General features: G+C 42.3%; 1 protein-coding gene across 1 annotated transcript in view; it reads left to right on the top strand.

Moving 5' to 3' along the window:
* ABCA12 (ATP binding cassette subfamily A member 12) overlaps window positions 1-13217 on the top strand; it is a 125272-nt gene that overhangs the window by 54437 nt on the left and 57618 nt on the right. The window contains exons 21-25 of the mRNA XM_074966903.1: window positions 21-111; window positions 5179-5358; window positions 6575-6890; window positions 9952-10066; window positions 11727-12056. Coding sequence (XP_074823004.1) covers window positions 21-111; window positions 5179-5358; window positions 6575-6890; window positions 9952-10066; window positions 11727-12056 — 1032 coding nt within the window. The remainder of the gene's footprint in view (window positions 1-20; window positions 112-5178; window positions 5359-6574; window positions 6891-9951; window positions 10067-11726; window positions 12057-13217) is intronic.

Here is a 13217-nt window from a genome sequence, read left to right as displayed (position 1 = left end):
CTCTCACTCTCATTTGATAGAATACCCTGCAGAATCCATTTGTGCAAGTTTTTATCAAACTCATGGTGAAGCTGGATGCTGTCAAACTGCTGAGCGAAATAAATGAACTGGGTAAGTTGCTATTCATACACCTCCTATTTGTATAACAGTGCTCGGAACATCACAACTGCCTCACTGCCTTAGACCATTGGTGTAACGATTCCTGCTGGCCAGTAGCTGATGCATTAGTGCCAATCAAGCTCATTCATAGTGTATATTTGCAATGCTTCATGCTTTATGGGACTGGAAAGATTCCTCCTTCACCCTCTTAAAATATCAGCATATGTCCTGAGCAATATGGTTTGAGTGCCCACATTATGGATGGATAAGACAGATGGGGGGAGAAAGGGAGCATTACGATCCTTGTTTTACAGATGGGAAACTGAGGCATAGAGAGATTAAGTGATTTAGCCAAGGGCACACAGGAATTCTGTGGCAGATTTTGCCTTGAAGTGCAGTCTCCTGAGTCCCAGTCTTGTACCTTAGCCCAATGCCACTCATCCTCTCCATAAATATGTCTTATGTGGCATCCAGTGTGTAACACAAAACACATTATCAGATGCATAAGCCAGTCTTTTAGCTGTGGGATCCCTGAAATGTAACCTGTTACTGTGTTGTTGTTGTTTTTAAAGAAGCTAATGTCAAACCAATATTTTTAAAAAAGGTAAACAGGATGATGCAGATCAGGCCAGTTAGCCTGATAGTGATCCCAGGAAAAATTTCAGGAAGGCTGATATGGGATATCATCAGTAAAGAATTAAAGGACAGTAGCATAATTAATGCCAATCAACATGGTTTTATGAAAAATGAGCTTGTCAAACAAATGTATCTCATCATAAACTGATCACTAGTTTGGTCGAGAAAGGTAACTGTGCTGAGATAATAGATTTCTGTAAGTCATTTGACTTAGTCCTGCATGACATTCTCATAAAAAAAATTAACACTGTACAAAATTACTGTTTTCCATATTAAATGGATTAAAACCTAGTTAAATAATAGATGTCAAAATAATTGTAAATGAGGAATCATAGAACCCTAGAAGTATAAGACTGGAAGGGACCTTGAGAGGTCATCTAGTCCAGTCCCCTGCACTCAAGGCAGGACTATATAAAAACAAGACCATCCTTGTCATGTGTTTGTTAAAAACCTCCAATGATGGAGATCCCACAACCTCCCTAGATAATTTATTCCAGGGCTTAACCACCCTGACAGTGAAGAAGTTTTTCTTAATATGCAACCTAAACCTCCCTTGCTGCAATTGAAGGTCATTGCTTGTCCTATCCTCAGAAGGTAACGAGAACAATTTTTCTCCCTCCTCCTTGTAACAACCTTTTATGTACTTGAAAACTATTATCACGTCCCCTCTCAGTCTTCTCTTCTCCAGACTAAATAAACCCAGTTTTTTCAATCTTCCTTCATAGGTCATGTTTTCTAGACCTTTAATAATTTTTTGTTGCTCTTCTCTGGACTTTCTCCAATTTGTTCACATCTTTCCTGAAATGTGGCACCCAGAATTGGACACAATATTCCAGCTGAGGCCTTATCAGCACGGAGTAGAGCAGAAGAATTACTTCTCGTGTCTTGCTTACAATACTCCTGCTGTTACATCCCAGAATGGCATTCCCTTTTTTTGCAACAGTGTTACACTGTTGATTCATATTCAGCTTGTGATCCACTATAACCCACAGATCCCTGTTCACAGTGCTCCTTTCTAGGCAGTCATTTCCCATTTTGTATGTGTGCAACTGATTGTTCCTTCCTAAATGGAGTACTTTGCATTTGTCCTTATGAATTTCATCCTATTTACTTCAGACCATTTCTCCAGTTTGTCCAGATCATTTTGAATTTTAATTCTGTCCTCCAAAGCACTTGCAACCCCTCCCAGCTTGGTATCATCCACAAACTTTATAAGTGTCCTCTCTATGCTATTACCTAAATCAGTGATGAAGATCTTGAACAGAACTGGACTCAGAACTGATCCCTGTGGGACCCTACTTGATATGCCCTTCCAGATTGACTGTGAACCACTGATTGATTACTCTCTGGGAGTGGTTTTCCAACCAGTTACACACCCACCTTATAGTAGCTCCATCTAGGCTGTATTTCCCTAGTTTGTTTATGAGAAGGTCATGCAGGTACCTACTTGGAGAATAGACTTCTGATACCAGATGACTCTTTAATTGATCAGAAAAAGGCTTTAAAAGCTCCAATGGTTGGAAGCTGAAGCTAGACAAATTCAGACAAGAAATAGGGTGCAAATTTTTAACAGTGAGGGTAATTAACCATTGGACTGACCTGCCTAGGGACATGATGGATTCTCCATCACTTGATGTCTTTAAATCAAGACTGGATGTCTTTCTAAAAGATAAGCTAGGGCTCAGACAGAAGTTATGGGCTTGATGCAGTGTTTACTGGATGAGGTTCTATGACCTGGGCTACGTAGGAGGTCAGACTAGATGATGATAGTGGTCATGTTCCAGTACCAGATATGGACTGGCAACAGAGCCTGCTTATACACATGTGACGTGTTCATCGTAAGTTCCTTTAATGCTCTGCCAGGTATGGCTGAGGTTCCTTTAAATCAACGGTCACCAACCTGTTGATCCCGGAGCCTCGGCCAGTCAATCGCAATCTCCGGGCCGCTAAAAGTCCAGTGGGTGCAGGGGCTCAGCCCTGCCTTCCTTGGCCCCATGCCACTCCCGGAAGCGGCTGGCTGCCGGCATGTCTCTGCGGCCCCTTGGGGGAAGGGGAGGGTGAGGCGGCTCTGTACGCTGCCCTCGCCCTTAGCACCATCCCCGCAGCTCCCATTAGCTGGAAACCGACCAATGGGAACTGCGGGGTGGCGCTTGCAGGTGCGAGCAGTGCACGGAGACCTGCTGCTGCCCTCCCTCCAGGGGCAGCACGCAGAGATATACCAGCAGCCAGCTGCTTCTGGGAGTGGCGTGGGGCCACAGCAGGCAGGCAGCCTGCCTGAGCCCTACTGTGATGCCGACCAGGAGCAGCCTGTGGTAAGCGCCTCCTGCCTGGAGCCTGCACCACGCCGCCCCATGCCCAGCCCAGAGCTCCCTCGCAGACCCCTCGCAGACCCCGCACCCCCTCCCACATCCCAACCCCCTGCCCCAGGCCGGAGCCCCCTCCTGCACCCAAACTCCCTCCCTGAGCTTGCACCCCAAGCCCCTGCCCCAGCCCGGTGAAAGTGAGTGAGGATGGGAGGAAGGACTGGAGGGAGCAGGGCCTTGGGGAAGGGGTGAGGTAGATCCTGGGTTGATCTTAAATTCAAAATGTGATCTTGTGCGTAAAACGGTTGGAGACCACGGCTTTAAATGAACACGGTGCCACCTAATGGCTGAATAGTGTAATATGGTTTAGCATTCCATTATAATTATAGTCCCTTCCGGCCTCAAAATCTGTGAAAAATAGTCTTAAAAACCATAAGGCCTAGTTTAAATGACTCCAGTCCTGAATGTTAGTCAAATAGACATTGCAAGAGAATCTCTGCAGTAAATTGTATTAATCCCCTCTGGCCACCAGAGGACACTGTTCAGACATAATTATTCACCCAAATAGTGAATTGGAAGCCTGATGGGAAGTGATTTTAATAATTCACTCACATCAGAACTGGAGTCTTGCTTTAAAGTTTTCAGGTCTCTCAGGTCCCCCTCTCCTCCCTACTCCCTCAGTGGAGTAATGTAGCAGCCACTTTAAGAACATAAGAATGGCGATACTGGGTCAGACCAAAGGTTCATCTAGCCCAGTGGCCAATGCCAGGTACCCCAGAGGAGATGAACAGAACAGGTAATCATCAAGTGATACATCCTGTCGCCCATTCCCAGCTTCTGGCAAACAGAGGCTAGGGACACCACCCCTGCCCATCCTGGCTAATAGCCATTGATGGACCTCCATGAACTTATCTAGTTCTTTTTTGAACCCAGTTATAGTCTTAGCCTTCACAACATCCTCTGGCAAGGAGTTCCACAGGTTGACTGTGCATTCTGTGAAAAAAATCTTCCTTTTTAAACCCGCTGCCTATTAATTTTATTTGGTGACCGCTGATTCTTGTGTTCTGAGGAGTAAATAACACTTTCTTATTTGCTTTCTCCACACCAGTCATGATTTTATAGATCTCTATCATATTCCCCCCCCTTAGTCGTCTCTTTTTCAGGCTGAAAAGTACCAGTCTTACTAATCTCTCCTCATACAGAAGCCGTCCCATACCCCTAATCATTTTTGTTGCCCTTTTCTGAACCTTTTCCAATTTCAGTATATCTTTTTTGAGATGGAGCGACCACATCTGCACGCAGTATTCAAGATGTGGGCGTACCATGGATTTATATAGAGGCAGTATGATATTTTCTGTCTTATTTTCTATCCCTTTCTTAATGATTCCCAACATTCTGTTTCTTTTTTTGACTGCCGCTGCCCATTGAGTGAATGTTTTCAAAGAGCTATCCACAATGACTCCAACACAGCCCTTGTTTGTGCGAATGGAAGCTGATGTAGATCAGGAGTGAGTCTAGCTCATTGCAACCCCTATCAGCATGCTGTGTAGAATGAAATGAGTGCAAATAGTCACCTATTGAGCGCAATCACCTGTCCTAACTGCAGCAAAACCATCATACTTGTGGCCGCTGTTCCACATTAGTTACACTGCATTATGTAGTCACCATGTACAACAGCCAGAAGACAGCAGTACTTTTATTGGCTGCATTAACAGGTCTACTACACACATCACCATGGCAGACCTACTTCCTACTTGACGGGCTTGGATAAAATAGATTGTGTTTGCCACTGAGCTAAAACAGATCAGCAGACATGGCGATTACACTGAAAATCACTGGCCGTGGAACGAATGGAGAACATCATACACAGTTTAAAAAACCAGCAGATTGGCAGTAACCTCTGGTTTGAAATGGCTGTCACATTCCATAGTTGGCATTCTCCCAAAGACAAACTGATGAGCGTGTTAAAAATGATTAACCTAAAAATTGGGTCAACCACATGCAGTCATTGCACTGATAAATGCAGAATAATATTTTACGATTAATGTTTAGTGTGATTGTTTTTTTTCCATCGTTATTAGCAGTAACAGCATAATGAAGTGATGGTTCTTTTGCTTCATTCCCTTCCCCCACACCCCAGATGATATAAGGTTGGAATTGCAGAACAACGCTGACATCATCAATCAACTGAACACATTATCTACCCTGGCAGTAAATGTATCCTCCTGTGTGTCGTTTGATCGCATTCAGGTGGCAAAAACCAGAGAGGAGCTGGAAATGGTAGCTAAAGAGCTTTTTTTGAGGAATGAACTTTTTGGAAGTAAGTGCCGTGTTCAGTTACAGAAATGCCCATGTAATTAATGAATTAACCCTTTTTACCCTGTTATCATGTGCAGTAGCCAAAGTGCAGTTCATGAGTCAAGTGCTATACACAGAGTTCTATACTAGGAAGACAATAGGTCCCAGCAAACAATGCTCAACCTGCAATCTTCAGCCAATCAGCCATGACATATTGCGTGGCTATGCCTCCTTATCACAGATGAGAGTGGGCTACAATCTGCTCCTTTTCATGCAGTTAGGTGTAGGTAGCCCTTGGTATCCTGGCAAGGTGCCAGTAGGGTCTTCTGTTGAGCACCTTGGGAACCCCTGGTGAATCTCCAGGATACAGAGCTGTCTTCCAGATAGGCCTGTAGAGGGAAAGGGATATGTAAAGCAAGTAATATGAAGAGACCACACCTTTCTTTAGCAGATCATACTGTTCTTAAAATGCTTTAATGAAACCAACTAGTAGCCCATTATTGTAGGAAACATATATTGGCAGATGAGAACTACATTCGTAAAAGTCAGATGAATTTGGCCCATTAACATTTGGCTATCATATCAAGCAGGGAAAAAGAAAGGATCTTATGTGTGTCCTTGGTTTAATTTTTAAAGGAATCAGAATGTGAGCTCAGGCCTTTCTTGAAAGTCCCATAAACTGTTCTTTTTTAATATCCCATAATTCAGCCACCATTAAAAACATCTCCCTTATCAACAGAAACTCTACTAACCTTAATAATGTGATGTATCAGTAGTTATTAGAACTGATTTCCTGTACCTCTATCATACATGAGATTTGATAATCTGTATATGGAATATTTATAGTTTTCCTAGTCGGGTTAGATCTAAGACCAAGGTTTTCCAAAAGTGACTAGTGATTTTGGATACCTCCAATACTGAGTGCTGATGTAGGAACGACTTACAAGGGTCTGCTTTTCAGAGGGTGGGTTCTTGGCACCCAGAATCACCAGTCGGTTTTGGAAATGTCAGCATAAATACAGTGTGAGCAACAACAGCTAACTCTGCTTTGACGTGCTTGATAGTGACAACAAATCGCATACCTACCTGAGCAGTGGGCTCTTCAGTTAAAAGACTGTTGGGTTTTAATATGCAAAAGGGTTATAAAAATGAGGAGTTCAGATTTGATACTTATACGTGGCACTATCCTACTGCAACCATTGTTGACTGAAAAATAAATTTCACTTTGTTTTCTCAAGGTGTCATTTTCAATCTACCATCAAGCAGTAACAGACAGAGGAGAGCAACTCCCGACAGTCTCTCCCTTCCTCCACTAGTCAATTATACCATCCGAATGAGCAGCAGGATTTCCCAAACAACAAATAGGATCAGGGAGAGGATCTGGACCGTGGGCCCACATAATTCAACCTCGCAGAGCCAGATCTACAGCCGAGCCTTTATCTATATCCAGGACAGTATCGAGAGAGCAATCATTGAGTTGCAGACTGGGAAGAGTCCAGAGGAAATAGCTGTTCAAGTCCAGGCCACTCCCTACCCCTGCTACAATAAGGACATGTAAGTTCATGAGCCCTCAGGAAGTCAGCAAATCCATACCCTTGCACTGAGGCAGGACCAAGTAAACCTAGACCATCACTGAGAGGTGTTTATCTACAGTGTTCGTAAAATCCTCCAGTGATGGGGATCTCACAACCTCCCTTGGAAGCCTGTTCCAGAGCTTAACTATCCTTATAGCTAGACATTTTTTCCTAATATCTAACCTAAATCTCCCTTGCTGCGGATTAAGCCCATTACTTCTCGTCAATGACAATGACTTGCAGAACGTGTTATACATTAGCGGGATAATTACAATGGTTGGGACTTACTGGCTTCCTCAAAGCCGTGCTCCCATGAAAAGAAAATCATAATAGAAAAGGAAAATCTATATGAAGATTTAAAGAAATATTATTTTGTTGTTTTAAAGGATCCAGGATGAGACTCTGGCCCTACCGAAATCAATGGCAAAACTCCCAGTGACTCTAGTGGGGTGAGGATTTCACCCAGAGTGTCTTGTCTTATCATCGTACTATAAATATGTGAATCATCATAATTCCCATAGGTACTACTGTAGGTGAAAATTACTACCCGCATTTTATAGACAGGGAAACTGAGGCATAGCGAGTCACTGGCGGAGCTGGGATTAGACTTCAGGAGTCTTGGCCTATTTCAGTAGGTGTATAAATCCAAATAGTAGCTTAGATAGTAGCTGAGTAGCAGATAGTAGTTTAGAGCTGGGAAACTTATCTGTTGAGCAAAAAAAAAGTCCCTAAGTTTACGAGCCTAAATATGAGCTTTAAGTTACTTGATATTACTTCAAGTCGCGGTATTTATTTTTTGTTCCAGCTATTCCAGTTTAGACACCGTTCATAGTGTACAGTGCTGCTACATATGCCTCTCTCTCTCAGGTGCTGCAAGAGCTATAGAGGAGATGAGGTTGTAACCCTCCTCTCAACAATGTTGAGGGGAGACAGATGGGATTCCAATGCACTGAGCAGTCAGGGTTAACTGCCTGCTATACCAAGTGGTACAGTATGAATGGTGTATGAACCAGAGTGAATCTTGATAAACAGACTGGCACAGGAGTGAGGAGTTTTGGATTCTGCTCACCTTGAGCCAGATCTCAGTGGGCATAAATCAGCATAACTCAGCTGACTTCAATACAGCAATGCCACTTTATACCAGCTGAGGATCTGGCCCCTGGGTGCAACAGTTATGATAAAAAATGGGATCCTGGGACTGTGATGTCTCTGAATTATTACAGGGACCAGAGGCGGCATCCAAGCTGGGTAAACACATGTGTGAAAAGCCATTTTCAATGTATTTTACAGCAGTGAGGGATGTTCAGCAAATTGCACTGTTGGCTTGGACACTCATTCTACAGAGGGCAATATAACTGACTCCACTCGGGCAGACCGAAAGGGTTGAACAGGGTTGGGCAGGGACGGTGTCCCTGGCCTCTGCTTGCCAGAAGCTGGGGATGGGCGACAGGGGATGGATCCCTTGATGATGACCTGTTCTGTTCATTCCCTCTGGGGCACCTGGCACTGGCCACTGTCAGAAGACAGGATACTGGGCTAGATGGACCTTATTCTGACCCAGTATGGCCGCTTTTAATGCAGGACATTTCATACTCAAAGCATGAGGTAGTGCCACCTGAGCTAAAAAGCTAGCTGCATCCTGTAGGGCACTTGTTAACCTTATAGGTCGATCAGCCGAGAGACGGAGAGAGAGAGAGTTGTATTCTCCTAATGTAGGTTACAATAGGATAATTCACATGCAAAGGTCTGCCACCTTATTGTGACTGTGAAGTGGTCAGGAATAGTTCAGACAATATGTCAATTATTTACAGCAAAAATACAGATTATTATTGTTAAATCATTGTGTACTATGATGAACTATTTCCTGGAGGCACTCATTATTGAGCTGTAAGCTGCTTTTCTCGCACTCTTGCTGCCAAGAAAACAACTCACCTTCACAATTCTCTTTCCCCCACCTGGAAAGTTCAGGAGATGCCATTTCATTCAATCATTAAAATACCCAGGAGCTGTGGAATGATGCCGCAGTAGAAGCTGCTATAAAATCAACATTCATCAACTGATACCACTTAGTTACCATTTTACAGGCAAAGTTGTGGCAATCTCATATGTCATTGTACCGTAACATTTGGAAACTGCTGAAATTTGGAGACCTGGTTGACGTTCTTTTTAGTTGAAAAATGCAGTTTTATCTAAATCAAAACCTTTCATGAACGTGGGTTGATTTTTATGACGTCTTTGAGTTTCCAACTAAAACAATTCAGAACAAAATTAAATTTTAATTTTGCTTGAAATAGTTTCATTTGAGACTTTTTGCAGAAATAGTACTGGCTTTTTTCATCAGAAAGGGAACATGCTATGTGTTCCTTAAAGTTAATCTACTGTGGAAAATCAATCAGGTAACGATCTTGTTTTCAAATACAGTAGGCTCAATTTACTACCACCACTACTTCCTTTTGAGTGGAAGGAAAGTCTGCTGGCTAACGCATAGGGATGAGGATCAATAAATGTGGATTCTAATACCAGTTCTGTCACAGTCTGACACTGGGCAAGACACTTGGGCCACAGTTTGCAAATGTGGGTGTCAAGTCAGGCACCTGAATCCATATGTAGGCAGGGAAATAAGCAGCCCGATTTTCAGAAATGGTAATTATCTGCTGACTGTATTGACTAACTTTATTCGGAGTCATGAATTCCCAGCACTTTGGATTTAGGTGCCTAACTTTAGGCGTACAGTTTTGAAAATGTTGGCCTTAATTTCTCTGCTGCAGTTTTCCCAGCGGTTAAAATCAGACAAATAATACTTACATGGTAGCAGGGTAAAAAGGGTTAATTCATTAATATTTTTAAACTGTTTGGAAGTTCTTGGGTGGAAGGTCCTATGTAAGTACAAACTATCCTTATTCTAATAATTATAGTCTACATTTAAAAATATGAGCATGGTTTTCCTCTGCAAAGAGTATTAGTTTGAAAAGTATATTCTTCATAAATCCCGAATCCAGCACATTTTCTATTCAGCTAAATCCTGCATTTCTCTTTTACAGGTTCTTAAGCAGTGTGACCTATTCTCTTCCATTTGCTCTGATGGCTGCTTGGTCACTGTTTATAGCTGCTTTTGTGAAAAAGCTTGTTCAAGAGAAAGATCTAAGGCTATATGAGGTACAGTAATGAAATTATGACTAGATTTTCTATCTAGAAGATAATGTGACATTGACTGGAGCAACATAAGTGTTAAAAGCCCCGTTTTCAATGTATAAAATGCACATGTTAAACATGTAAATGTATGGAGTCAATGAAATGAATGAATTGTAGTTGAAGGGAAATCACTTACTTTCTTTGTTAAAATGAGAGCTGGGGGCTGACTAGAGTTTTGGCAAATAAACCAACTCCTGCTGCATTTCCATTTAGGTGGGTGGGGATGACAAGCTGTCGATGTGTTATTAGTGGTTTTATTCAGTGAGGGATGGGGGACAGCTATATGAAACGTTCAACCTAAAATCAACTTATATACAGCCTGGCTCAAGTTTAACCTGTGTTTCTGAACGTGCTGCAATGGTTTGCTGGAACTCTGTTTGTGTAAACTGTCTTGCAAAGCTTTTGTTATCTTGACTTTTCCCGAAAGGTCGCTCAGGGCAATCTAGTCACATAAGTCTCATGGCTCGTCTCTTGTGTTCCTGATTGGACCCATACCCCATGTGATCAGGAGGGGTTTGCAAACTCAGGAGACACAATGTTCCCTGGGTATCTAAAGGAGAGGCTGAAATTGGGGCAGGCCCCCAGCCAGTACAATGCCCCAGGTGTTGTATTTTACATCATCTCCAGCGAAAGAGAGCTCTTCGCTCATTGCGCCTACCAGAGGGAAAATAATAGCATTGAAAGCAAAGTGAAGTTCTTTTCCCTGCCATAATTTAATTGGATTTTCAAAGTGAACATGTACTACAGCCTTGAGAGCCAAAGGGCTTTTGCAAGCCTAACCCTCAGCAATCAACAAGAACTCAGACAGATCTGTTCCTGTTACCATTCCCATGGAAACAGCTGCTGGATCACCAAAAAATGTCTTAAACTAATGGACACTTACAAAAATTGAAGGAAATTTCATGAGTTTTTTTCTTAAAACAACCCAAAACCAATTAATTGATTGATCTAATTGATCGCAGCTTTCATGCCATTTTCCACGGGAACCAGAGTAGCGGCAGGCTTGTTAGAAATGTAACCAGTCGCATCAGTTATAGAAAAGAGCTGTGAATGTGGTTTCTCTTGCAGCACATAATATTCTTAGGTTACTAAAGCTGAGAGGGCCAGGTTCATAGCTGATGTAAATGAGTGAGCCTTTGTTGCAGCAGTGTCTGTTTACACCAGGAGGCTCTGGATTTCTAGTGTTAGGTAAGACAGAAATGAGGAAATTGACTTTTTCTTTTACAGTGAGCTCCTTGGTTGAGATTTTAAAAGTGTCTTTGCAGTAAAACCACTCAATAGTCTTTTAAAATATACTCAAAATGTTTTAGAAAAGCAACAAATACTATAGGCTTATACGAGAGGCTAATGTTAGTATTTGCGTTGGATTTTGGGGGCCATGTATACCTTCTGGGACATGTCACTCTTGTACTGGACTGTTCTGCAAACACAGGATAGTCTGAAGATGCACATTTGCTAGGCTACACTGTTTTATAAGTAGAGCATATGCCAAAATCAGAGAGGGCATGCTCTAATTTCATGCACTATCCAGAGTGTGAGAAGAGAGAAGTATTTCAGTGACAAGTATATAATCAGAAATATCTCTTAATAAACAGCTGTCCCTTTTCTGCCTTCTTTTCCATAGTACATGAAGATGATGGGTGTCAACTCCAGCAGCCATTTCATTGCCTGGTTCATTGAAAGTGCCACCTTCCTTCTAATCACAGTCATGTTTCTCATCATTATACTGAAAGTTAGCAACATCCTGCCCAAAATCAATGTGGTGATTCTGTTCCTGTACCTCATGGACTACAGCCTCTCCATCATAGCCATGTGCTACCTCATCAGTGTCTTCTTCAACAACACCAACATCGCCGCCTTGGTCGGCAGCCTTATCTACAGCCTCACCTTTTCTCCCTTCATTGTGCTGCTGGTAATTGAGAATCATTTGAGCTTTTCAGTGAAGAGTCTGCTGGTAAGTTTTTTTCTCATTAAAATAAAGGGGCGGGGGTGTTTGGCAGCAGACATTTGCTTCTGGTGCTCCCAAGGGTCACAAATGAATGTGAGCTGAGTGGCTTCATTCTAGACTCTGCTTAGGGACATCACCAAGCCACTGCACAACGTGACGCAAGGTAGAATTCTCCAGGTTCTGATCAAGAGCTACCCACAGCTAGACTAGCAAGGCTGTTATGGATAGAAATGAGGGGTTCTGTCAGCACTTTAAGGGAAGGTTGCTGACTTCATTACACCTGGCACTGCCAATTCGTTAATTGCACAAACCTCAAATTCCCCTTTACATAGCAATGAAACCAGACCTCAAGAATTATAACGTAATGCTTGCTCCAAAAGAGAAAAAACAAGATGATCAGATATTAGTTCCTTTCTGAACTGAGATATGGAATAAAAGGACTTAGCAGGAGGGGCAAAACATCTCACTGGCTAACTCATCTCTGTCCTGCAATGGAAACCTCAGATCCTGCACTCCATTGGGATCCCACAATGTAAAGCAGTTACACCCAAATCTTCAAATGCATTTAGGCTCCTAACGTCCACTGATTTCAATTCAAATTGGGAGCCTAAATACCTCTGAGGATCTGGGCCTAGTGTCATTTTGGCATACGGGAGTACCTTTCTCATTTCCTGGACTGTATAAAGTCAAGGTATGAGTCTCATAAGTAAAAACCTCTGACTGGAGACAAAATTTTCTCTGGAATCATAGATGTTTAGGTCCCAAAAGCCAAATTCATTGCTTGCATAAACAAACATAAGTCCACAGAATTCAGTGGATTAATTTTGCCCCGTGCTTCAAGTAATTCTGACTGACTGATTAACTTGCAAAGTTGCAATTTTTCAAAATTTTGTATCGGCCAAAATCCTCTATTTGTGAATACTGCTTGCGTAAGATATCGAACTGTCTGATTTTTGTGTACAAATGCATGTTTTTGCACAAAGAAGTAACTGCATATGCAAAATTATAGGGGCACTTTTAGAGACCACCATTGAAAATTTTATCAATAATGTGTTTGATCCAGTGCTCACTGAAGTCAGGGGAAAGATTTGCAGCCACATCTCTGGCCACTGGATCAGGCCCAATGAAGGTTTTTTTGTGAGTTCTTTGGTAATTTTGTTTTCCAAT

The sequence above is a fragment of the Natator depressus genome, chromosome 11 (assembly GCF_965152275.1).
Source record: "Natator depressus isolate rNatDep1 chromosome 11, rNatDep2.hap1, whole genome shotgun sequence".
NCBI classification, from domain to species: domain Eukaryota; kingdom Metazoa; phylum Chordata; order Testudines; family Cheloniidae; genus Natator; species Natator depressus.
The sequence above is the reverse complement of the archived record's forward strand: the minus strand, read 5'-3'. Positions and strand labels throughout refer to the sequence as shown.